The sequence below is a fragment of the Cibotium barometz genome, chromosome 6 (assembly GCF_041138505.1).
Source record: "Cibotium barometz isolate CiBa-2024 chromosome 6, ASM4113850v1, whole genome shotgun sequence".
NCBI classification, from domain to species: Eukaryota; Viridiplantae; Streptophyta; class Polypodiopsida; order Cyatheales; family Cibotiaceae; genus Cibotium; species Cibotium barometz.
In genome coordinates, this window is record NC_141051.1 from 13,141,111 (window position 1) to 13,168,728 (window position 27,618).

The 27,618-nt window shown below is 47.4% G+C and overlaps 1 protein-coding gene across 1 annotated transcript; it reads right to left on the reverse strand.

Moving 5' to 3' along the window:
• On the reverse strand, positions 1-27,618 carry LOC147637426 (staphylococcal-like nuclease CAN1). The gene is made up of 9 exons (XM_086799225.1): positions 27,187-27,618; positions 27,007-27,062; positions 26,116-26,230; positions 25,872-26,033; positions 25,111-25,301; positions 24,935-24,997; positions 24,682-24,841; positions 24,489-24,557; positions 1-219 (listed from the first exon to the last, which is right to left on the reverse strand). The coding sequence occupies exons 1-9, from the start codon at positions 27,394-27,396 to the stop codon at positions 37-39; spliced, it is 1,209 nt and encodes a 402-aa protein (XP_086655351.1). The 5' UTR covers positions 27,397-27,618; the 3' UTR covers positions 1-36.

Here is a 27,618-nt window from a genome sequence, read left to right on the forward strand (position 1 = left end):
ACAAGTTTAGTCGCCATGTAAAACAAGCTTAGAGATTTAGACTTCAGTAACGGTAAAGTTCCTTGTGAAAATATAAAACTCGAGGTTTGCATTAGATGCTTTCTTTTCTTTAGATTCTAGCTGAGAAGTAAATGGTATTTTGTTTGGGTAAAGATCAAATTTGTTGGATAAACCATCATTTTCCTTTCCATTTGACTGACTGTATTGTGAAAAATGTCTCTGAGAAACAAATACAGTTGTTTTACAATTGAAGTTTTCAATTAAAGGGCAACCAAGAGACATCTGTTTGTGTGATTTCGAGACTTTGCTAGCTAAATGCTTTAGCAATTTGGCTTATCAATTGCACTTACAATGCTAAAGTGTCATGAGACGTGTAGTTGCATGGAACTACTCTTCTGCCATGAGTGAATTAATGGGGCTCTTGATGGGACAAAAAACACCTTTTTAAGTTGCATACCACCAAGGAATTAGGGCTTAGGACCCAATAAGTGAGACTTTCTCTTGTAATTTTATTAACACAATTCTAAATCTTGCCCACAACCCTTATCGCTTTTTATAAACCATTTTTAGTTACCAATTGCTCAATGATTGATTTGATCACATGGTGATAATGGGTTGGCATGTATGTTCCTCAAAAGCTCTATGCTTGGAAAACTATTGGGTCGTCATTTGTGTCTGTGAAATACTATGATTATGTAGTGTAAGAGAGCTTTTGCAATATCCAAGATGAAACAAGAAGTCAAAACCTCTCTTTCCTCTTTAATGGAGGAATTGTAATGCTTGAACGTGGACATGAAGAAACTAAAATGATATTTTTCTTTACAACAAACATGAAAACTTAAGTGTTTAAAGGAGCTTTTGATTTTCTTAGGCTAGTTTACAAAAGCAATCACAGAAGAGAACTTAAAAACATTCTAAATCTGAGAAGATTGAAATATTTGAGAATCCATAAAATATCTATCAATTGATTTTTTTTTAAAAGACTCATTTGAACACTTAATTTTTTTGTACTAGCTGTATGTCAATTAACAAATGCTAAATGAAGTGAGATGTTCAATAATCAACCATTTCTATTGTTCCCCTTCCGGTACTCCCAAGGTTTCTGTGGATTATCTTCTTGCCACAATCCCAATCTTCTTGCACGAGCTTCTGCTTCCCACTGTCACAAGAGAATTACATCACATTATCTTAACCGATTTTGCAGCTCCCGAGTCCCCAAGGCACATGGATGCATCGTTTCATTTGATTGCATACATTCAGATGGTCTATCAACAGTGAAGGGTAAATGGAAAAGAGTGGTCAGGTCCAACCAAAAGAGGGCGCCCAACTCAGCTGTGTTTAGGGCATGTGGTTGTGTGCACATGGGCCCACCTTTTCATGGCCGAATGCACAATCTATGCCAACCCTAACCACCAATTGGCCCAAAAAAAGGGGGCTGGTCTGAGGCAAGATTTGGACCCACCTTTTCATGGTTGAATGCACACTCTATGCCAACCCTAACCATCAATTGGCCCAATAAAAGGGGCTGGTCTGAGGCAAGACAGATCATCTTTGTCATAACCATCCTGTGGAGTGTGAAGTTCTCAGTCTTGAGCAAGTAAGGGAGTTGTACTTCCAGCCCAAAGGCAAGAAGAAAGGGAGCTAAACGCACTGCATAAGGAGGGCGCCCAGATCAGGAAGGAGAAGGGCGACCATCTGAATCTAAAATGCAGCCTATCTTAAAGACAGCAAAACACATATCAGAGGCACCTCAAAGGGGGCACCCAAATCGGGTTCAAACAGGGAAGCTCTGTGGGCAGCCTAACACACAGCAAATAAGGCTCCAAATCAGTCCATAACAGTTTGTACGACTTCCTTCTCTTGCAATATAATCAAGCAAATACACCGACCAGCGACCAGCAGTGGGGGCCCTTGAGAGGGTTAGGTGGGACCCAATACTGCATACTTCTGCATTCTCTCATCTCAGCTTTCAGCATTGTTTGTGCATCATAAGGACTCCATCCAGAAAGAGTCTGTATAGAGACCACTTTCTCACATAGGGCGTTTATCAAGATGCCAGGCTACTTGGGATTCACTTATCTCATGCACTGAGCCTTGAAGATTTCTATGAGGCAGCTCCATGTTTCATCACATAGGTTGCACGAAGAGCAATGACTAGAGATGGATCTCACAAGGGTACGGAGATCCAGATATGTATGGTATGTAATGCACAAGAGGTGGAAACACAGCAACATGCTTTACTCCATTTTTTGAATGTGAGGACCCAAGATGTGCGGCTCTCTACCTGCACAACATTCATATGAAGTAACAGTCACACGGGAAGACACCAACCAAACACGCCTTACTTCTAGGGATTGGTCAAGAGGAGGGAGACAAATGACACCTGCCACTAGGCCGGCCAGTCAGAGCACAGATTTAAATACACCCACAAGCAGCTCTCAAGACACTAGCAGTATCCTATGGACACAGGATTTGAGGAGATACATGTAGTGGAGATCACAGAGAGTCCAACCAAGCAGCCAGCCAAGGCAGGTAACATTGTGGATATGTTCTGTGAACACACAGGGTTCACCATCTAGACCCTTTGGAAGATGAGATTCTTTGCCGGCTCTGTAACCCTACTCTGATAGGGTAAGCTTCGAGCCTTGGCACAGGAGCATATATCCAGAAGCCATTAGTGCTTTTCTAGCATGCACCAGCATACAAGCCATTTAATTTCTTATACAGTAGCATTTAGGGGATGCTCTAGCCATCTTTCATTACAATATCTATACACAATATACTTTATAATCTCATAGGTGAAGGCTATTGGTCAGGTGCAAGTGTTGTGACATGATTAACCCAATGGATGACTTGACAAAACATGAGCACACACCCATAACCTAAAACCACCACTATAATTCTATTACAAAAGTAGAGCAAACACTCTGTGTACAAAGCCTATCAAATGACTCAAGGCTGAAAAATGAAGAGAAGACCTAAACTCTACTCAAAAACCAATCCCTGACATCCCAAGTTGCATGAGAACCTCTATCAAACGATGGCTAAAGATGGAAGAGAGAACTTGCTGTTCAGATACAGGACTGTATACAGGTCGCTGCAGGCCAATTTGGCCTGGCCATACAGTTTGGCTTCACACGTTTGAGATTCTGGTGTGGCAAAGCACTGATTTGGACTGGTCGTACAAATTACAGGCTAAGCAGCAGCAGTGTGTGGCTTACAAGAGGTGTTCCCAGCGACTGCAAGGCAATTGGTGATTGCTGGAAGCCTCTGGGAAAAAGCAGCTGGGCGTGGGTTCATTGGAAGAGTGACTTACGGGCTGAAAGCAGGACGGAAGCACCTGAGCATGCTGTTGTAGGACACGAGTATTGTTAGGCTTGTGTATGCTCCTGTACAACAAGGGTATCTTTGGTTGGGTTATTAGGAATCACGAAGGCTATTTGTTTGCTTTATATTCATTATGATGTACTTGGAGCAATCAGGTGCAGACCAGTGGTGAATTCCCAGGCACCCGCGATCTTGTAGCCGGATGCATACTCCTTTTGGTAATATAACCTTTTTGGGGGGGGGGGGGGGGGTCAGCCCATCTTCTTGCCCCTAGTGTGGTGTATCGTGCAAATTGTTATTTCTCATGGTTGTTATTTATGTTGAACAGAACATGATTAACCTAATTAATGCAGAAATGCACGAGAGACTACATCTTTTACAGGTTTTTTACATTATAATGATAGTCCTCTAAATAGGAGAGAACCCCCTTACAAGGTATGGCCATAGGCTGCCACCACATATGCCACATGTCAAGATAAGGTGCCAAGTGTCTACTGAGGTGTCACCTTTACACTTCATTGCTCACATAAGTCCTTGAGGGGTTGTTCCCGTGTACAAAGAACCCTTACACACTTAGCGGTTGTTCACACACAAAAACCGCTTTATATAAGGCTTAGTTCACACACACTTATACAAAACTCCTTTAACAAAGGATTGCATTCTTTCAAGATCATGCGTAACGAATGAGCTGGAGCTCCCCCCCGCTGCTGCGTGCCTGCTTCGCCTAAGCCCCCCCTCCCCTTTCCGCCTTCAATGCAATTCCACCTGCCTTGGTGCCGCCTCTGCCTATGCGCCCTGGACCCTGGTGCAAGTTTGCTGTGCGCCCTCCCTAGCCCTTCTCGCTTTCACACAGTGGTCGCCCTCCCTCCTCCCTGCACGTTTCTGTGCCAGCCCCCCCGTCTCTTGCCCTCCTCGTAACCTTCACCCCCCCAGCCCCCACCTCTGCCCTGCCTTCAGTTGCGCCGTCGCCCTGCTTTCCTCCACCTGCCGCCCTCTGAGCCTGCCTCCATCCTCCTCCCTCGAATCTTCGCCGCCCTCCTGCTAACTGCCCGGCCGCATCTAGCTGCCCCGGCTGTGTGCCCCCCTCCCCCCTTTTCCCTTTTCCTGGTCGGGTGTTTATTGCTTTCGGGGTTTTTATCTGTGCCAAGTTTCGACATCTTCTGGTCTTGAACCCCTAGGAGGACTCTATGGCAGCCGCTCCGTCATCCCCGACTGATGCCACCGCCCCTTGCCTCTCTTTCTTTGGAGGCCTCCGCCTTGGTATGCAAGATTGTGGGTAGCTGCCAGTGCGCGGACGGTTCAAGTATCTGTTATTACAGGCAAGCCTTCTCGGTGCACTTGGAAAGATCACTAACATTCATCCTCTGGGGCGTGGCTACTACCAAGTTGAGTTCAATTTGCCTGCAGCTTCGGACAGAGTCATGCAGCTGAGCCCTGTCGCACTGCGTACAGCCCATGCCTTCTTTGCGAGGTGGCAACACGGCTTCGACTCAGCATCAAACCCTTTGGTTGGCATCTCAAGCTTTCGTGTGACAGTCTACTTTCTAGGTCTTAGTAGGAAGAAATACCTTCGTCTCCTCTCGGGATAGGTGGTGCTTATAGGAGGGTGATGGAATCCCCCCCAACCGGCGCTTCAGTTCTTGCACACACGGCTGGGATTCCATCCCTTCGTACCTCCCCAGACTCACTGCCTCACACCATTTCACTTCCTAGTCTGGAGGGGGACCCGATTTTGCAAAGAGTTGAGTACTCTGCCCTCCCAGGTCAATGTTTCATCTGTTGCCAAATGGGACACCTCACTAGCGTTTGCCCTCGTCGGCAGTCCATTGTCCCCCCCCCCCCAAATGGGCCCCCAGCTCAGAGTCTCAGACCCTCCCCGAGGGGTGGGCGGGACAAAGGCCCCCATGTACCAGAGCAGTAGGCCCCGACCTCAGCTGAGACCAGCAGGCAGACCGCTCGCCTAAGGCAGAACCACCAGCTGACTTCGAGAGCAAAGCGGTGCCAACAGGTGCGACAGGCTAGCAAGATCTAGAAGGATACGATGGTGTCAGAGAACCGTTTTGAGCATTTACCTCAGCAGCCCCCCGACGGTGATGGGCCGCCCCTCAGTTCTCTCGAGGAACCCGCCCCCGCCCCCGCCCCCCCTTCTAGAGACCATTACCTTACCTCACCAGGACTCCTCTCCAAGTTTTCAGCTTCCCAAGAGGATCTGTCACATGCACACCCGTGCCATGGCACAAATCTCAGCATATTCCCTGGTTTAGGCAGCATTTAGGGTTAGCATGTAACACGCGGAAGCTCTAGGGGTCTTCTTTCAGCCCTAAACACTCCTGGAAACATGCTAATGCAAAAACGCAGATATGAAGAGAGAGTAGAGAGAGAGAGAGAGAAGCTGGAAATTCAGTATATTCATATAGTACAAAAAGGTACTCCTAATCTACAGCCCTTAGCTGCCTTCATAAAAAAGGTGAACATCACCAAAATCTGTCCCTAACTGGGACCCCTAAGGATCCACTCCATAAAGGGGTGAATGACTAACACAATGAGCTCATGTGCCTTTTATAGGCCTTTTGGAGCATACATAGAAGAGCTGGCCGACTGCTGGTCAGCCAGCCGACTGGACTCTTCACCATAATCCTTTGATGCGCTTGCAGCCGCCTGGTCCACTTGCCATGTCCTGATGCGTTTCAGCCGCCTTGCTCTTTGCTACAGCCGATAGCGCCTGTAATCAGCCGACAGTACCCCTTTTCAGGTAGTCGACAGCATCCTCTTCTTGTTCTCCAAGACTTACTCCACACTGGCCTGCACCTTGTGCTCCATGTCCTACTTCTAATGGTCTTTTTTTGGCTGCCTCTTCTGGATTAGCCCTGAGAATGTACATGAGCATGTCATGCACATGACATCCCCCTTTGCTAAACTTGATGACGGGATTCCAACCTGTTCTTGGATGACTGTCATTATCCCAATCTTTTCCCGAAGTCCCTCTGTCATCCATCCATCCCTAGCAAACCCTTTTCTCTGAAAACCCGGCCTGGACTCCAAAACCACTCTATCTCAGAGTAAGATCTATGCATCTGTTCCATCTAGTCCACAATTCATTCCTGCCCTGACTCTGAACACTGTCTTGGTCTTCATTCTTGAGAAATGAGTCTGGCACTCTCACATCACCCCTTGGAGGTTGCCCGAGAACCTATCTGGCTCACAGGACTACCATCCCCTCTGGCTTTGTGGAACACCACCAACAAACCTCCTGGGAGCTCTTCCCGATTCTGTGTTCCTTTTTATGGAGAGCCGAGTACTTCTCGGAAGCACTGGCCACCGTTTGGGCTGTCTGGATGTATATCATCGCACACTGTGCACCTTTCCTAACTGCTTGCTTAGCCTGCAAGTGGCTTATGAGCGAAAAGTTCGGAATTCTTGGCTCACACTTAATGGTCACTGGGGCGTTTGACACATTCCGATTGATCTGGAACGTGTGCTTGTCCCACTTGACATCTGGAAGAAACTTGTGAAACCATTGAATACCCACAATTATGTTTGCTCCTACAAGAGGGGCAACCATAAAATCACGCACAAATTCTATGCCCTGAATAACTAACTTAGCACCTAGAGCTTCATACTTGACGCTCGTTGTCATGCCTGTGCTAAAACCCCCAACCTGTTTGTCCACTGAAGTCAGGTCAAAACAGACACGCCTAGCGGCCTGTTCCGTGACCACATCCTCCGTGCTGCCGCTGTCAAACAAGATGACGACTCTCTGGCCACCTATGTAGCCAAAGGACTTGAGCAATTCGTTGCGCTCATACTCCTGGTCATGGACACCCTTCTGCTTATCTTCGAGCTCCCGGCTAATAATTGCTCCAACTGAAGCACCGGGGTTTGAAGAACTAGGGGTAGCCGCTAGGGTCTGTGTGGAAGTTGAGCTCACCACCCACGGAAGCTGTGGAGGCAGCGGCGGTCGGCTTTGGAGGCTTCTTAGGACAATCCCGAGAAGTATGTCCTTTTGTATCACAAAAGAAACATCTACCCTCCTTGTACTGAGAAAGCTCCTCAGCACTCAACTTGCCACCTGTCTTCCCTACCTCCGCTTTCTGGTTTGGAGTGAGCTTAGACACATTGTTCGAGTTCTTGGAGCCAGAGACTCCCAGGCTCTATCCTGGGGAAGACCCTGTCTGGTTCTGGCCTTTGCCCCCCGAGACCATAGCCTTGGGAGAAGCTGGCTGTGGGCTTGCCACCATTATGCTTCCTTTCTGCACTCTGCACAAGCGAGAGTGCGTCTTCGAAGGTGGCTGGCCTAAACATACGCACCTCCCATTGGATTTGCGTGTCAAGGCCATACAAAAACTGCCCTTCCTTGTCTGTATCAGATAAGCCTAATAGCAGACATAAAGTTGAAATTCTATTGGCAAATTGAAGGACTGGTTGCGCGTTCTGACGCGCTCCCCTGAACTCGTCTTCGAGTCGCTCAAGGTAGTGCCGCTGCTTAAGGTCGCGGACAAACTCGTCCCACACATAAGCTGCCATACCTAATCTGGTGTGGGCATGAGCCCACTGAGTCCACCAAGGAATGGCCTCACCTTCCAAGTACCAACTGGCTAAGATCACTCTGTCAATATCTGTCTTTCTAACTGCGGCCAAGTAAGCTTCAAACTGATGCAACCATGAATAGAGAGTTGTGGGATCGAGTTTACCATTATCCTTACTGAAGTTCATTTTCTCGGAAAAATGATTCGAGGGCGCCGCTGGTGTCAATGTGGCGTCCAAAGCTGCTAGGTAACGCTCGTGCTCCACGCGTCGCATGGCTTCGTCTTCACGTTGTCGGATCTCCAATGCACGCATCTGCAACTCAAGCAAAGAGCTTGGCTGCGGCTGTGACCCCGCGAGAGGGTCCCTGTGTCGAGGATCTAGAATCTCGGATACGGAAGGAGAGGGAGGAGGAGATGGAAAACACGACGCTGGAGAACGGATACGCTCTTCCAGAGCCAAGATCTGCGCCTTCTGCTCGTCCAACTTGGTTGTCTGTGTAGGCATATGCTCACTTATGGTAGTGCTATGTGTGAGCACGGCTTCACCAAGGGCACTTTTTTCCCATGTGGTTTTTCCCCTTGGATATCAAGTGTGAAAGGACACCCCCTTCATTGATGTATACCATTCTATACCCCCAGTATGGTACAGGATGGAGCTAGCTAGGTTGCATATCATGATTGTATACTCCATGCATATAGCTTTGCATTCTCCTAGTAGTAGAGCTCAATCACCTCCCCCACTCACTGTACTTATTGCACACCTAGATTCAGCCTTTTTAGTTCAGTACTTTTTCATTTTGTTGGGATGACAGAGGATACCCCACACAGGTACACTGATTTGTCTCATAGGCCGAGTCCGGTCTTTTGGAAGACATTAATATGTGCCAGCATCCGATGCGGCACATATTATGAGATGGAGGCACCTCCATAGTGTAGCCCCCCGTCCCATATGATATTGTATCCCCTCACTGTACTCCACTCACCTCCATAGCGTAACCCCCCCCCCCCCCCCCCCCTCACTATATTCACACCCTATAAGGGTTTCTGTTTACCTTCCACTTCCAGTTTCATTTTCTAGGTGCCAGTAGTATCATCTTTATTTTTCATTTTCTGGTTTTTTATCAAGACATTGTGTATCAGATCCACCATGATGTAACTTTTTGGTCTCATAGGTCATTATGGCCTTTTGAAGACGTTAATATAACATTTCATTCCTCCCCCCTCTCTCTCTTCGAACCTGTCGCCTCCCGCTTGCTGCCCTCTCTCCCGCGTGGTGACCTCTGTCACCTCCCTCTCTTCGAACCTGTCGCCTCCCTCTCTCTCTTCGAACCTGTCGCCTCCCTCTCTCTCTTCAAACCTGTCGCCCCCCCCTCTCTCTCTTCGAACCTGTCGCCTCCCGCCTGCCGCCCTCTCTCAGGCCTGCTGACCTTTGTTGCCTCCCTCTCTCTCTCTTCGAACCTGTGTCACCTCCCTCCCGCCTGCTACCCTGCTTCTCTCTCTCTTCGAACCTCTGTCGCCTCCCTCTCTCTCTTCGAACTTGGGTCGCCTCCCTCTCCCGCCTGCTACCCCGCCTGCTGACTCTGTCTCTCTCTCTCACTTCGCTTCCTTCGCCTCGCCTCCTTCGCTCTCTCGTGTAGCCGCCTCTGGCCTCTCTCTCTCTCTGGGAAGCGCTGCAGACACGCACAGAGCTCTTCCTATGGCCAAGGGTTAATTAATTTTTAACCCGAAACCAGCCTTTTTCAGCCCAAGACAAGATGGAGAGGATTGACATTGAAGACCTGATCAAGGCAGCCATCCAACAACACAAGAAAGAGACGGACAATGCAATTAATATGGTCAAGTGGAGCCTTCTTGACAAAGTCAAGAAACTTGAAGTGCGGATAGCAGCCCAAGATGCAAAGATCGCAAATCTCAAGATAGAGATAGAAGAAGCACGTGCTCAACATAAGCTCGAGGAAGGTCAAAATTCAGCCCGTCATGATGGAGGAGCTGAACACCATCAAGGCCCAAGTGAGAACACTTCAAGAGGGAGAAGAAAAAAAGGCCCGGGAGACCTCCACGGGTTCAGTTTAGACAGACTTCCACCCTTCCAGTACTCTCTGGAGGCACCCTCTCTCACCTTGACACATTCTGAGATTAGTAGTCATCAGACAGGACCTCATTCAGTTGGACACTAGGAGGACATGGCTAGAGCCCTCACAGGAGTTGGGGACGAAGATGGCTTTCTATAGAGACCATCTTCTCCGCACCACTGAGGATGGCTTTATACTTAGACCAAGCTACATGGATACCCATCTGTCTCATGGATTGAGGTGCGCCATTGGGCAGATCCGCACCTCTTCACATCAGTTAGAGATAGAGACAGGCAGATTTAGAGGCATACCTCCAGGGGACAGGATTTGTCAGATTTGTTGGATAGAGCCAGAGACGGAGGAGCACTACATCTGTCGCTGCACAGCATATTATGAGATTCGAGGGCGCTACCATTGCCTTTTCAGAGAGGGATTTGGACCACTGGCTAGAGTCATGGACTATTGTGATCAGCGATGCTTGGGTTTTTATCTCCTGGAGATCCGCAGGCTCAGAGAGTCCATTATCACGAGCAAACGCCCGACCGGCAGGGAGTCCACACAAAGACAGATTACTGACTTCTTTAGAGGGACTACCCGGGAGGACACACAGCCGACAGCCCAACAGTGGGCACCCCATGGGACTCTAGTTGAGAGAGCTATCCAGTTGGGCAGATCTAGACGCCCGAGGGTTCGCGGAGCCTCACATCGGAGACGGTGCCTACACCGGAGGATTCAGAGCATCATTGCGAGGCATCAGGCTCGTCTGACCAGGCATCTCACTATGGCAGATATCCACGCCATCCGGCAGAGACCCATGCTAGAGCTCCTAGGATGATTACGACTCCAACCATATATTGTTGTACTCATTGTCACTTTTGTACTCCCCCATATTCATGTATTCAGGTATCCATGTACTCATGTACCCCATTTTGACTAGTAGCATTAGCTTCCCCTCTACTGATGTATTGTGGGGCTATCTCTTTTCTTTTCCAGACAGTGTATTAGATGTCACATGGTTGTAGCTTTGGTCTCATAGGTCACTTTGGCCTTTTGAAGACGTTAATATAACATTTCATCTCTCTCTCTCTCTCTCTCTCTCTCTCTCTCTCTCTCATTTCTGTGTGAGCTTCTCCATCCTGCACCTAACCCTAATGTGCAGGTTTGTGTGTGTGAGTCCAACACCAACAATTAGTATCAGAGCACTGGAGCTTCTTAGATTCTGGATATATTGTCTCTGTAGCTTCCTGCGAATTTCCGTCGCCTGTGGAATTCCGTCAAACAGATCCGTCGCTGAAACCAGTCTGTCCGTCGGCAATTTCCATCTGGCAGCTAGTTCTGTCCGGCTTTGCTCCGCCAGGCTTGGCTAACACAGCCGCCCAAAGCCGGCGGCACTAGTGCAGCCAGGACCAGTGCCGCCCCTCAGCGCCTCCCGCCCGGCGGAGTCCATCGATGCAAGTGTTCTGTCCGTCGCTGTGACTTTCCGGCCGCCTCTACTCCACCTATCCTAGCCACCGTCGCCGCCCAGAGCTGACGGCACTACTGGGGAGAACTCCGCCGCAGCTCAGCTCACAGGCGACGGCGCCTAGCCCACCGGCAGTGCTAGTGGCCAACAAAACACTGCCGCCCACTTCCGCCTCTTGCGCCGACGGCTAGCCAACCCCACCTCCGCCTGGTTCCCCCGACGCCCGGCCACCCCGTCTACAAACTGGCGGGGCGACGCGTTGGCGTTACCAGTCCCTCGCCCGACGCGTGTACCTCAGGGTCATCGAGTCCACGCATTGCTCCATTCCAGCGTGTACGTGCAGCTCCCTCGCCGGCCTGACCTGACTTCAGTACCTACGTCTTCCCGTGCTGCCAATCTGACAACTGTGCCATCCGTGCTATCCACGCTTTGCAGAAAAATTGCAGGTGGTGCCATACATGCTGTTTGGGTTGGAATTTGGGGGTTTTCCAAATTGAGGTCAAAATCAGCAAATTGAGCCTCTTTCAATTGCAAAAATTTAGGGCTTTTGTGAAAATTGGCCAAATAACTGCACATTGAAGCGATTGGAGAGCATAAAAATTGGGGCTTTTCAAATTGGAGCATGTAATTGGGCATTACAGCTGTGATTTGTCGCATATGTATACACACTGTGTGTAATTGGACAATTTGGTGCAGGTCTACACTTGCTTCAATTTGCAGGCAAACATTTGCACAGGACATTTGGTTGCCTGGCAATGCACATTGGTGCTTGGTTTGCTTGTAGGTATATTTTGTTGACATGGCTCAAAATGCTACAGATGTATTTGGTGTGCTCACCCAGGAGGACAAGTTGGATGGATCTAACTACTCCCTCTGGAGTTTCATGATCCGTAATTTGCTGGTAGCCAAAGGGCTTTGGGGCATCGTGTGTGGTGATGACACACGCCCACTTACCATACAACCAGCCACGCCTCAAAGGGGAGGTGCTCAAAGAGCTCCTGATGTAGGATCCTGCTCCCACACAAGAGCAGAAGAGATGGGACTCTAGGGATGCACAGGCCATGTCATTGATAGCCCTTTCAGTGAAAAGAACTATTATTCCGCACATTCGTTCTTGCAAGACATCGAAGCTTGCATGGGACACATTGGAAGCAATGTATCAGGTACGCAACGAGGCAAGAGTTGCCTACTTGAAGAGACAATTGGATCTTCTTTCTATGGATGAGGGTCCATGGCAGATCATCTCACCAAAGTGAAAGATTTGCAGGAACAATTGCTCAACATTGATGAGGTTATCCCAGACAAACAGCTGGTCACCAACACTCTTCATTCTTTACCACCTTCCTACTTGGGCTTTCACACCTCTCTCAACCTCTCTATGAGAGGAGGTGGTGATCCCGTCACTTTTGAAGAGCTGGTGGGTTTACTCTTGCAGGAAGAGCAAACAAGAGCAAACTTATCGAGCAACCGTGGTGGAGACAAGGCATTTACAGCCAAGGATAAGGGTAAATCAAAGAGCTTTAAGCATGGGGGACAACGGTCTAGCAAGGCTGGCCCTCTTCTGGTGGTGAAAAGTCTGACAAAGGGGATGCAAACAAGCCCAAAAAGAAGGGCAAATGTCACTACTGCCATAAGCCTGGACACTACATCAGTGAATGTAGAAAGCGGATTGCAAAAGAGAAAAGGAAAGAAGCAAGCAATGCAGTAGCAGACTCTTCTGATGACAAAGCACAACAATCAGCTAATGTAATTCAGGAAGAGTACACTTTTTTGGTCACATGCACTAGTGACACACCAAGTGCTTCAGACAATGATATGTCTTGCATGGCATCTGATAGACAGGATGTATCATGGTATTTTTGATAGTGGTGCTTCAAGCCACATCACTTCATGCAAAGATGTATTTCAGCACTTGGTTTATGCTTCAAATGGCCGCACTGTATCATGTGCAGATCGTATCATATATCCAGTAAAGGGAATTGGCAATGTCATACTTATTGCAGCCAATGGTGCCAATATATGTATGAAAAATGTATTGTATGTTCCAAGGATAAAGAAAAATCTGCTCTCCGTCTCAGCCATAAACGACCAAGGTTTAAAGGTTGAATTTGAAGATGGGAAGTGTTTGGTAAAAGACCCATTCCTTTTCAAGAAGCCGACAGCATCCTCTTCTTGTTCTCCAAGCCTTACTCCACACTCGCCTGCACCTTGTGCTCCATGTCCTAATTCTAATGGTCTTTTTCTGGCTGCCTCTTCTAGATTAGCCCTGAGAATGTACATGAGCATGTCATGCACATGACATAGCATAGGCACCATATGGGCTTCATTAGTGACGAGGCAACATTGTTTCACCATCAAGCTTAGCCACTAAGCACAGTGTCCCAAGAAGGTGTGCAGATCCATCACGAGAATGTAGCCAAGGGTAGCAAATGGAGTGGTTTGCAAAAACAGGCAAAGTTTGAGGAAAACATTCTCTGGGAGCATGTACTCAGAACCAATACATCAATTAGCTCTCAGATCAGTCCTAGCAATAGGCATGATCAATTCCGACATGTGACCCGCCGTTGTGTTAGGGGAAAGGGAAAGCAAGGATGGGCATTGGGGACAACAATGGAACAGATGTTCAATTCTTCCATCAAGACTTGAAGTGGATTTCAGAAGTGGACAGTGTTCAGTCAGAGTAGTAAGTCAAAGTCAGTAGTCTAGGGAGGACAGAAGGATGACAGAGTATCCACCCCGTCATCAAGTTTAGCAGGCTGGGATGTCATGTGCACACCCACGCCATAGCATAAATCTCAACATATTCCCTGATTTAGACAACATTTAGGGCATTAGCAAGGTTATTACAGGGTCTTATGAGCAATTGGCAGCAATAGCATCAAGGGCCACACGTGTGAACAAGCACCAGCATTTAATGCTGTTTTTTCTCAATCGTGGATATATAAACAGGCTGACAACCTTTTTGTTGGCCAACCTGCTCCCCCTAGGCATATATAAGCATTAGACATCATTTGCACATAACATCTCTTCCCTCTTTTGGGCTTAGGTCATCATGTATTTAGTAGAAGTGCATCAACTACCTTTTGGGCAGGCCAAAGGCCTCATGAAGTTGTAAAGTCATATGTCTTTTTGTAACATAGTAATATGCTAAATACCAAGAGCCATCTCTCTCTCTCTCTCTCTCTCTCTCTCTTCTCTGTCTAAAAATTTCTTTAAGCATCTACGGGTGTTTCACAATCAAGCTTAGAGCTGGATCACAGAAGAAGGCTTCCGCGCATGCAACATTGGTATTCGGTATATTACGATGTTTACAAAAAGATGTATGACTTTACAACTTCATGAGGCCTTTGGCTGCCCAAAAGGTGGCTGAAGCACTTCTACTGACTACATGATGACCTGAGCCCAAAAGAGGGAAGAGATGATATGTGCAAATGATGTCTAATGCTTACATATGCCTAGGGGGGGCAGGTCGGCCAATAGAAAGGCTGTCGGCATGTTTATATATCCACAACCGAGGAAAAACAGCACTAAATGCTAGTGCTTGTTCACACGTATGGCCCTTGCTGTTGTTCATGTTGCCAATTGTGCCCATACTACTACCAATCATAAGACCCTGTAATAATCTTGTTGATGCCCTAAATGTTGTCAAAACCACGGAATATGCTCACATTTATGCCATGGCATGGGTGTGCACATGACATCCCCTAAACCACGTGAAGAATAAGCAAGGCAAAGAAGAAATGCTCTAAAGAAGAGTATCAGAAACAAATGGAGTTGTTCGCCATGATGAGGCAAATTACTCCATGGAAGCAAGTGTGGTAAAGACAAAGGAAGAGGACAACAATACCATAGTAGAAGACCAAGGACATGCTATACAAGGGCAAGCCATAGAGCTTTCTCATCGTCTGCACAATTGCATATCACTGATGTCTAGCCTTTGGTTCAGATGGAGTTGGGCAGCCAGGCATTAGGGATCAACAGGTAGGGGAGATGGTGTCCTCCAACCTGGAGCTGCTGCTTTTTGTGTTTCTTCATGTTTCAGTGGCAGTACCACTTACCCCCTCCTAGAGATACCTAAACTGTGTGACCGGTGGAGTCTAGAGTATCAATACTCTAGGGCTCGAACAAAGTGGATCCACATGGAGGCCAAGATACGTGCCAATCTGGCACGGGTTCGCCCAGGACCGACAGTGACTACTCTCCATCGAAATCCATACTCCAGAGGCATGGTGTCCTTAGAGAGGAGCTCCATAGAGCAGCAGTTAGTGGACCCATTGACATTCTCTTCATATAGCAACACCACTTTTCAAAGGGACGCACCCACCTGCTACGGGAAGATCTTGCAGGGCACGAGTCACACCTTTTGGTGCCACTCTTTTGGCCCCTCCAGGACACAAGGTGGAGTATGCATTTCCGTGAGTGCGCAACGTTTTCCGGCAATGGTCGACTCAGGCACCATTGTCACTGAACAAGCTCAATGGTGGGCGACCATCAGCATTGGAGAGGACTATGTGGGCTTCCTGAATGTATACGCACTAAACGCTGATACAGGCAGAGCCACCTTTTGGAGTGCAGTCCATCAATCCCTGCCGGCAAGCAGATTTCTAGTGTATGGGTGGGGACTTTAGCATGCTAGAGTCGGTCGATGATAGACTCGGAGGTGGCATGGCTACAGTATCAAGCACAGTGTACTTGGCACGGAAGGAGTTTATTCTCACAAGACAGGACCCTTGGCATCTTCCAGAGTTTAGACGCAGTCTTGTGAGTTTGTGTTTCTCCAGATCTCACAGGAGGAGTACCGGCCCTAACCTATCCAAAATCGATGGGTTCTATGTTGATGAATGGGCTTGTGGGTGTGGTGGCATGATTAGCATTTTGGCTGGCACAACTCTTTCCGACCACGCACTAGTTATTCTCTCCCTAGATGACCCCTAGAGACAAGACAGACAGGTGAGTACCCAGATTCCAGATAGCCTCATTCAAGACCCAAAGATCTACAGCAGGATAGAGGGGATTTGGGAGAGGGTAGATTTTCACTCAAGAGAAACTACAGGTGCCTTGGATGCAAGCCTTGGCGAGATAAGCAATCTTTTACAAGAGGCAACACAGAGCAGATTGGCGGGCTTTCGAGAGCAGGAGAGGAGTATTCACAAGGGTTTTGCCTCTCTAGATCCGACTTCAAGAGAGTGCACCAAATAGCTCGTGGATTGAGAGTCACTGGCTACCTAGAGAAGTGACGGGTGGAGTACAAGGACCATGCCAAAGCCTCTTTTTGGACGCAAGCAAGAGACAAGGTCACTAGAGATTTCTTTGAGATTGCAGGCCCACACAAACAGTGAGAGGGTATCTGCAGGTTGCGAGGCCCGGATGGATGCATTGTTACAAACCCTCCTCATGTGAGAGCCATCGCCATAGACCCAGGGATTTCGTCTTCCCATCCGGACACAAGAGGAGCTTCTTGATTTCGAGTTCACTAATGACACTTCAGCATAATTGTCGAGGGCTGAGGGGAACCTCAAGAGATTCACCGAGGCGACTAAGATTTTCTGTAGTGCGTCCGGAGCACAAATCAACTAGCACAAGTTGTGCGGGTTTTGGGTTGGCTCATTGCCTACCCCGACTTGGCATTCAGTTGAGGCTTTTCAGTGGGTCGTCCCGATGGGCACTCCAGTTCGTTATCTTGGATACCAGCTTGGCATTGCCATCTCCCCTAAGTAGCAGCTCGACCCTCTTCTTCTAAGCATTCGAAAGAAGCTATTATGCTGAGTTTTGCCAAGATTTCCGGGTAGTGGTGGCCAACCAAGTTCTTCTCACCACCATCATGTGGTACATCACCTCCTATTGGTCTTTCTCCCAAGCGTGTATTGGTCAAGTTCAGCATTTGATCCGGAACCTTTTGTGGCTGCCTGGGCCAAGGTGGCCTGGTGGAGAGTGGTCATTAAGCCGCGATGCAAAGGAGGCCTGGGCATCATCGACCCCTCCATTCAGAGGCGAGCCTTATTAGGCAAGTTGATTGTTAGAGGTCTTCTTCCGAGTGGTGAGCCTAGGAATGGCTTCCTCGCTAGGATCTCCGCCCGCACCCCGACCCAGGGAGGCCCTTGGCCTCAAAGCACGAGATAGATTTTCAAAAAGATGCGCGCACAAGGCTTTAGCCTAGCATTTGAGGACAAGTTCGCACCCAATCTTTTGTGTGCTTGGGATCATCTCAGGCCGGCCCTTCAGTAGTCAGCCCCAGTAACCTCCTAGGAGCGGCTCTGACAGCCTCTGATCTAGAACCCCATGGTTCGCCTACCTAGTAGTCACATGCTCAGGGGTCTCCCACACGTATCATGGGGAGCTTTGAGCACGGGCCCCACTAGGTCACTTGGAGACTGGCTTACTTTTAGGCAAGTGCTCCTTGAGGCCAAGGAGAGGGGCCTTAGTGTTAGACATCATCCCCTTGCTGCTGGCTTCTTGTGTGGTGTCCTATTTTAGCCTTTAGGGCTGACCATGTTAGCTAGAGGGGCTGGTCACCCCTCACATCATTTACCCACCTATTTTCCCATTTTATGGAGTCATGGGCATTTATCCCTAGTCGTGAGCTGGTCGGCTGCCTCTACATGGTCATATATATAGCCAGGCATACCCTCCCTCATTTTTCATTGCTTGCTTTGTGCCTCTTGCATGCCTTAGTGCCTCTGCATATTGGCTTGCTGCAGTCCCTCACATACGAGGTCTTCTTCCCCTCTTGCTCGGGACTTGTATTCTCGTTTGGTGATATTGAGAGGAGGTATACACCTGTATTTCCTCTCTCTCTCTCTCTCCTCTCTCTTTCTCTCTCTCTCTCTCTCTCTCTCTCTCTCTCTCTCTCTCTCTCTCCTGTGTTTCCACTTTCCATCTTCCGCTGTGCATTCTATCATGGTATCAGAGCACCGGTGACTAGCAGTGTTGGATGCTCCCTCCTCTCCCTCCTGCGTTTTTTTTCTCAGTTTTGCTGCCGGACAATCTGCCTCTTCCAGGCGCTTCTCCACTGCAGCTTGTGGTCATCCATCATCAGTTTTGACTCCCGAGACCCCCTGTACAGCTGTCGGCCTGCTCTGTTTCAAGGCAGCAGCACTGTTGGTGCTGCGTTTCTTCATCTACAGGTGGTTTGCAGCAGTCGGTTTGCCGATTGGTTTATCTGAGGCTTGGTGGTACCTTCTGTGTTTCCAGAATCTTCCCTATCTACTGCCCCTTTTACCTCTGCGTTTTCAGATTTGCAGCCCTGTTTTGCTGCGTTTTCTGGATTGATTCTGCTGGTAGCTCTACCTTCACCTGGGCTTCTTCAGTTGGACCCGAAGGTACCTTCTCTTCAGTGTTTTTCCTCATATGAGGTGTGGAAGCTGGTCGGCCTGAATTTTCAGGTTTGCAGCCCTATGGCTGGCTGCGTTTTCTTCTCCAGCGGACAGTTTTGTGTGGATTGTGGCTTTGGTGGCAGTTTGGTACTTGAGGAGGACACTTGCAGAGGGGGTTTTGTGTGGATTGTGGCTTTGGTGGCAGTTTGGTACTTGAGGAGGACACTGAATTTCTGATTTCAGTCAGCATTTTGCTGATTTTGGAGCATCTATACCTACGTTTTGTTCTTGGCCTACACAATTACCGGGTTTCTTCATGTTCCTTGCCTTCTGTTGGCGGTGGAGTGCTGTTTTTTGCTGGACAGCAGTGTTTTGGCTGCATTTTGCTTCCCAAAGGAGTTTTCTACACTCAGAGGGGGCTCATCTCCAGCTACTTCACTTGTGGATCAGTTTTCGGGAGCTGTTTTGTATCTGTGGAGACTTTCTTCTTTGACAAGAGTTTAAATATTTTGGAGGAGAGTAGTTCTTTCTTGACAAGAGTAGTGATCTTTTCAGAGATCCTGAGCAAAGTTTATTTTGTCTGAGCCTCTGTTCTTTGCAATATTTGCAGAGAAAGGAGGGTGTTTTGCCTGTGAGGTGTGAACCTTTCACATGGATCACTTGTTTGTTGCTAATTCTACTGATGGAAGAGTCTTCTGTTATCAATGATGCTCTTGAGGTCTTCGTTACCACTACAGTTTATATTCCTGCTTCCCTTCCTCATTGTGAGGAGTCTACCTCTGCCTCTCTTTGTGATGCTTCTGAGGATGCCCCTCCCCCTGCCAATTCTGCGATTGGTTTGATGCGCTGTGCAAGGTTGTTGTTCTGGAGGATGGACTTTTGGACCAAGTGAGATGCTTTGGATCTGTGGTTGCTAGCCGTGCCTGGGGAACAGTGGTACTTCCAGAGTTTTTTGGATTTGCATTAGAATAAGGTTGGGCTTGTACCAATCCGACGACATCATTTTTCAGAGGGGGATGTGGAGTCCTTTCATCTGGCTATACCCACCTCAGTGGAGTGTGCTTATGTACAGCATTGGGCAACTCATGGTACGGAGTTTGAATAGATGGACCCCATCTTTTCTACAGAATCTTTACATCTTGCGATACCAACCTTTCCAGAGGATGCTTCTTTTCAGCATTTGGCAACTCTTGTTACAAAGTTTGAGCAAATAGACTCAAAGGGTTCCAGTGAGGAGCAGCTTGCTTCTCCCAGGATTAATTTATCTTCAGGATCTAATCTTGGTTGTTTCTGAGGTTTTTCATACCTTCTCCAGGCTGGAAACACGACATATGACTTCAGGGAGCGTTCTTACACTTGGTTTTGGCACCATTATTTGGAGCAGCACGTCGCAACCTACTTGATTGTTTTCTTCCAGAGGAGCGGTGTACCTAGCAGCTTGTTCTGTTGCTTTTGTAGCTGAGTTGATGAGGAGATTGCTTGTGGAGCTTTCTTGGTACCTATTTCTGCAGTCTTTCATCTATGATCGTGGACGGCGTCTCTGGCTTCTTGGAGTTCACTCAGCATCCGGTGTTGAGAGGGGGTGTTCATTTACCCACCTATTTTCCCATTTTATGGAGTCATGGGCATTTATCCCTAGTCGTGAGCTGGTCGGTTGCCTCTACATGGACATATATATAGCCGGACATACCCTCCCTCATTTTTCATTACTTGCTTTGTGCCTCTTGCATGCCTTAGTGCCTCTGCATATTGGCTTGCTATAGTCCCCTCTTGCTCGGGACTTGTATCTTGTTTGGTGATATTGAGAGCAAGTATATACCTGTGTTTCCTCTCTCTCTCTCTCTCCCCTGTGTTTCCATTTTCCATCTTCCGCAAGCCAGCAGCAAGGGGATGATACTTGGGGATCGCCCACACATATCGTGGGGAGTTTTGAGCACAGGCCCCGCTAGGTCACTTCGGGACTAGCTTACTTTCAGGCAAGTGCTCCCTGAGGCCAAGGGGAGAGGCCTTAGTGGGATCCGAGGGGCAAAGACAGACTTAGCCTCGACATCAACTCCATCCCACCGGATTGTCTAGCCCCATTAGCAAACCCTCCTCCCCCGCAATGGGGGGGAGTGTTCACCAAGCACGATATATCCCTGCCAATTCATGGCGCGGATGAGAGCTCCACCATACTCACCTTTTCTATTGGGCTTCATGACAGATTGGAGAGAGCAAAGACTCCTTTAGGACTTCAAGGAATGCACCTTGCTAAGGGTAAGGGTGATTGGTTTTCATGAACATGAGTGTCACATCGATCCTCCACTGGCCAAGGTGGCCAAAGAGAGCCTCTGGTGGTTACGGATTTGGGAGGGCAAGCCTCTCGTGAGTCTCCAGTGGGACCAGTGGGACCCGGAAGAATGGATACGGCAAGATCCCGAGGATAGGGAGGAGACGCCTAGCACCCCCTTTTCTGCTTAGACTGCACGGCTGGGCCGTAGGATTCAGATGTCAGAGGTGGAGGGCACTCAAGCAGGCAGGAGGCTGGCAATCCTAGGGCCTCCCGCTACATTTTCTCTCAGATTTCTAGATGCAGTTGTGGGATGGTTTTCCAGCATAGAAAATCACTCTTTTCATGTGGCATCTGGCACATCAAAGCTTGGCAGTTGGCACTTGGTTGGCAATTGGGCGAGCAGGTTTGGCAACAGATCCTATGCATTTTCACTATGGATTGGGCCCCCGCCCGTATTGTTATGTGGGGCACAGTTGTTTGGGCCACTAAGGCCGCAATCATCATGCCATACGAGGAGGAAGGTGGCAGACTAGCCCTTCAGGTCTCTCACCTTACTATTTCTACAGTTAGAGTGCCAATTCCAACTCCTCCTACAGGTCATTGGATGTGCTGTGAGACCACGAACAGAGGCCTTCCAAATCTAGAAGAAGAATGGCGAGGGATGGAGATGTTGAAACATAAAAGTGGATGACTTTCTTGCTCAAGCAAGGTAAACGATATAGAGTAACAAGAGAAGCGTGTGTATAGACTAAACAAACTAGATAAGCCTAAAGGCTAAGACCCAATTGAATCACAAGAGCTTGAGAAGCCTAACCTCAAAAACACCAACAAGAGCCTGAGAAGCCTAGCCTCAAAAACACTAGCAAGATGTATCTAGATGATGAGGATGGACTATTTTGGTCTCATAGGTCATTTTGGCCTTTTGCAGACGTTTAATACAGCTTTCTTTCTTTCACACACACACTCTAGTCTCTCTCTCTCTCTCTCTCTCTCTCTCTCTCTCTCTCTCTCTCTCTCTCTCAACTTTCACTATATATATATATATATATATATATATATATATATATATATATATATATATATATATATATATATCAAACGCCTCTAACACACCTCTAACGTCTCTAAAAAATACGAGGCTTTCAAGGCGCGTACCATACCCACCTCATACCAAACGCCTCTGACGCCTCTAACAACCTTGGCGCAGTTGGACGATCGGAAATGAGCAATCAGATGATCAGAAATGAGCAATCGGACGATCGGACTCCAGCAATCGGACAATCGCACCTTAACGATCGGACTCCAGCAATCGGACAATCGCACCTTAACGATCGGACTACTGCAACCCGCAATCCAAGTTGTGCAATTGTGATCAAACTTGAGCAATTGCTGGCAATCAGAAAGAGCAATCGCTGGATTGGACTTCTGCAGCTGCGCGATTCGGCCAGTGCAATCGCGCGATTGGACTAACGCAATCGTTCGATCGGAGATCCTAGGTAATTGGGGAATCAAGCGATTGTAGACCCAAATAATTGTTGCACCCAGCGATTGGAGATGAGAATGATTCCTGTATCTGGCGACTGCTGAATCACGCAACGATTGCTGTAGCTGGTGATCGGAAAACTGGGCGATCGATGAACCGGCATTGTACCACCAAATGATTGCACAGTCGGGCATCACATGTCAAGCCCTGGTCAGCCTTATCCAATAGGAGCTGATCTCCACGTGTCGGACACCTGTGATGAGGCAGACGGACGGATTCCCACGTCAATTATGCAGGTCAATTGATCGATGGAAAAAATAAGACGTTGCTGTTTGCTGCCTGGCACGGACTGTAACGTCTGTGAGCTGCTCCGAACGATTGGCTGCACAGGCTGCTGAGTGCAGCTGACTGTATGAACTTTGCTGCTGCCGACTTGCTGCTCTGACTACAACACTCTGCCGACTGTGTGCTTGCTCACGAGTCACAACTGCTACTACCTAAGTGAAGTCGACGACTGTGGAGCTTGTTGGAAGCTGACTGTGTGGAGCTAAGAAAGCTGTGGCCACCACCACCTGCAAAGCTGCGAAAGCTGCAAGTTTGAATGGAAATCTTGGAGATGAAAACCACCAGCTACAAGACACAAAACCTACTCTGATACTACTGTTGGATTGAGGGGAACTGAGCTCACATGCACACACACAGATTAAGGCACATGAGAGCAAGAGAGCTGGAACAGTTCTTCTGGATATGCAAATGTGAAGAGATAGTACAATGCTCTAGGGTACTCAAGTACCACTGCCCAAGCGGGTGGTCACACAGGAAAAAACCCTTCCCAGCAAGAAGGTAAAAAGTGCCCGTGTGTAAGAGCCCATTCACACCAAAACGACCAAAAGGTTCCATGACACGTGTAAAAGGGAAGGGCTTTTCTACCCACACTGGATCTAAGCATGAGGCGGCTGCCTACCAAGCTAGAGAAGATTGTACATGAAGATCAGAATGAGGGAGAACAATGGGGCCTATTTTCAGGGCACAATATGTGCCCTTCTTGGGGTATGCCTGCTCAACCAGCCCTAAGGCCAGCAAATGCTCCGGCCCGGCCTGCTGTACAGTCTGTCTGACAAGTACCCAACCTGCCAAGGGCCCTGTCCATGTTGCCTGGATTCCTTCTTCGGGCTGTCAAATGTCCCATGGTTCTCGTAACTTGTCCACACCTGTGTCTGGCACCCAGCTCTTGGCTTAATAAGTTTCCTGGACATTAGTACAGGCTAGAAATCTAAGTTGGTTACGTATCTATGTAGAACAAGGCACCGATTGATTGTCCCTACACCTAATCTTGGTCTGACCTGATGGCGAAGGGTCACTGCTGCTCCCTGGACTAGGGCTCACATAGTGCTCAGTGTTAGGACAATCCAATAGATAACTAGGAATTTATGTACAAGTATGACCACACGGCACCCTAGTGCAGTGGGTTCTCATGAGTCATGACACCATGAAGACCACCTTCAATAAGCTCCCAATGGTGTAGAGACAGAACATCTCAGCGGCCAAGGCACTTGCCACTTTCCATGTGGGAGTGCTTTGAGTCTCTCTACAAGCTGCTCCTCTACAAAAACCTAGTTATGCACCATGGGTGGCTCACTTCCATCACAAAATTTGTGGTTACTATAACACTTCTGCAGCAGTACCAATGTCACCAGAAATCTAGCTTTGACTTTTTCAAGGCACTTAGCTTCAAATTTGAATCCTGTAATATTACCAAACATTATTGTTGGGCTTATTGCATGGACTAAAAATAATCTATCTTCATGTAAGACTTCATGGACGCTAAAACTTAAGAGCACTGTTTTGTTGGTAGTGAATGAGGCACCAATTTTTGAGACAATCACAGGACACTAACACCTTCAATCTCAGCCTTTACTTTAATAAATTTAGCTTGCAACATTACCATAAGAGAGAGGGAGGTATGCATCAGAACCAAGCCACTAAATACTTTGTCGTTGTGAGGAAAAGACCATAACATTGTTTATACATACCTTTGTAAATTCTTGGCGTTTATCATATGTAACGTAATGCCAGCAACCCCCATTTTTTAAAAGAATCTCCTACAAAAGAGACAATCAATGTCTGGCATGCCCTTCTTTTGCAGAAGTATTCTTTACACATGCACACAAAACCTCAACTAGGCCATGACGCAACGAGTCAAAACCTTCAAAATGAATTACTAACCTGGACAAACCCCCGACGGCAATAGATGTCAGCAACTATACGGCCGTATTGATCCACATCATAGACAAGAAGATGTAATGGTTGTCCATCCACCAAGCTTTGAAGCATAGCTTTTGCTTCTTGACCATACGGCATGCTGTTCTCAGGTGCATCTATTCCTCTGTTAACAAACCACCTTCAACTGTCATTTGGTGTTCTTCCAATACACAAACCATATGGATGTTCGACTTGATAAGTCAGTGCCTAAGCTTACCTAAGCCGAACCCTGTATTTCCGTGCAATTATCTCACTACTGCCAATTTTGGAGTCTATCACTCTGCCAAAGCACAAAAATAAAGCCATCTGACCATTAGTAGGGTATTATCATGCAAAATTTTCCCTATTCAACCTTAAATGTAGAAAACATGCAGCAGCAGGTAGGTATCAAACTTATAGCCAGCTTTATTGATCTGTTTCTGCAAGGCATCAGCTGTGTTATAGTCACGCTGTTGCCGTGCTGTTCTCCGACTTGCTACTGCTGCCTGAACAGGAAGGGGCACAGCTGCAGCTTCTCTTGAATCGTTGCTAGCATCGACATAAACAACCAGGGTATCACCATCAACAGCAGCATAGCTCTCCACCTTCCATACCAAAAAATCAATTATAATTTAACTTAATTACAGATGCAAATGCATATACAATTACACATAAACAAACATAAGCATACGCATTTTTACATATACACTTACATATGCATATGCAGATGTACATACATTTGCAGGTGTATTTACATGTACATGTACATGTACATAGGCATATATATTTATATATATGCCTATTTACATGTACATGTACATAGGCATATATATTTATATATGCCTATGTACACGTATATATGCATATTTGTTAATGTGTATGCATATGCATATTCGGTCGAATGTGCAATGCATATACTCAGCTATATTCACGTATATATGCATATTTGTTAATGTGTATGCATATGCATATTCGATCGAATGTGCATGTACATGTACATATGCATGTGTATACACACTCACACATTGGCATATGCAAAGCTATCAGCTATCAGAGTTGCTTCACCTTGCCCATAAGTGTATCCCAAATGCCTATGAAATTCTTGCAAGGGATGCAAAATCAGAGGGCAAATGAGATCCAGAACATCCATTACAACTGTAAAGCTGAGATTATACCGGGAGAGTGCGCAGCTCATACTGCACACCATTTGGCCAAGGCCCTGTTGCAATTGCCACTTGTGGATAGAGTGCTGCTGGAGCTGGGATCACGACAGCCGGAGCAGGCACAGCCACTGACGAGGCAGGTGATGGCCGGAGCCCGTAGAAAGACAGAAGACCCTACTTAAAACATCATCGAATGAAATCAATGTAGCGCTCTAGACATGTGCAAAATTGTCTGCAAGCAAAGCATCCTCCTTACCTCCACATCAACCTTGAGGTGTCCTTGGAGGGTTTGGAGCACAAGCTGTGAAGCTTCTCCGGCATTGCTCGGAGGTGGTTGTGCAGCTTTCCATGCTGTTAGCAGCTTTCTGTACCTGTAGATTGTGTTTCAAGAGTCGAGGGCACACTTTACATGAATCTTCCATACCCATGTTAACTAGGCCTAGCATCAATATCAGTAAGGCATATAATGCCTGTGCAACCCATGCTTCCATCCAAAGACCTCAAAACTCAATGCCAGCATGCTATCTTTTTGCAAACGAAAAAAAGGCTAGAATGATTTAATAGTGTATACACATAGTTGAGGACACTCCTCAGGACAGCAATATAACTGTGTGTTGAATGTTTGCAGTCACCCCTGAAACATCCATATGAACCAACTAATGCCAAGCCCCTATACAATGTCTATTGATGCAATTGAACAACATAACCCGCAGCCCACTTACAAATATGCAGTGTCACTTAGAAGCCACTGCTATACATGCATAAGAAACAGCATACCCAGAAGCTCCTACCTACTTGTAAATGTCTGTGACCACCCACTTATAAATGTCTGTGATTACATATATCCTATACATGCATGTAAACAGCATGCCCAGAAGATCCTACATACATGCGAATGTTTGTAACTACATACACCCCTGTACATGAAAAATATATACCGCGAAGCTCCTACATAATTGTATAAATTTTTATGATTCATCAGTATGTATGTGTCGTCCATTATAACATACTCGCCTGTGTAAGCCGCGTCAAAGTACACACCCAGAAGCGCCTACAATATGCTTGTGAACAAAATGGCCATTTTCCCATTTCTAAAAAGCAAAAACACATACAGATATGAAGTTTCCACTTAGAAATAAGTGCTTACCATTTCACTTGCGCAATTCTCGAGGATTGTACATACTTGTCGAGTCCGTCAGGGACCTTCACGTGTTGAAAGTGTTAGCATCAGTTGGCACAGGCACGTCAAAGGCATCATCTAGTATGTCAAGGTACATCATTTCATCTAGTCACATAACTTCATTATGCAGATGAGCTTACAGCTTACCTGACCAGTGATTTCAAACTGGAAGAGATCGCGTGCCAAGGCCGCGAATCCTACTGTGTCCACTGTCACTCCATGGGGTCCTAAGGGCGCTGCTTGATACAACATAGCACTCCCTGGCCCACCTCCGGGCCTGGGCCCGGAGGGGTCATGCTGGTCACCATGTGATGGTGAAAAACACCCAGCGCAGAGCCTTCTCAGTGTGTTTCCCATTGCAATGGGAATGCTTATGGGGAATCTGCACTAACCCATTTCATGATCTGCACGCTAACTGTACGACTAAACAATATTTTGACCCAGATTGACTGGTAGTGTTCTGAATTATCAGAAGCTGAAGGAACTCTAATGAACAAGATGGTAGTTCTCCTATTTTGCACGTTTTCTTGTCCAGTTTCGTGCTGCATTCTACCGACGTTAATACCTCTCTCTCTTTCC

Coding starts and splice junctions, on each gene's coding strand:
- LOC147637426 (XM_086799225.1), bottom strand. CDS start 27,396: ATGGGAAACACACTGAGAAGGCTCTGCGCTGGGTGTTTTTCACCATCA. Junction 26,034..26,115: donor ACCTCAAGGTTGATGTGGAG/GTAAGGAGGATG, acceptor TGTTTTAAGTAG/GGTCTTCTGTCTTTCTACGG. Junction 24,998..25,110: donor ATCAATAAAGCTGGCTATAA/GTTTGATACCTA, acceptor GTGCTTTGGCAG/AGTGATAGACTCCAAAATTG.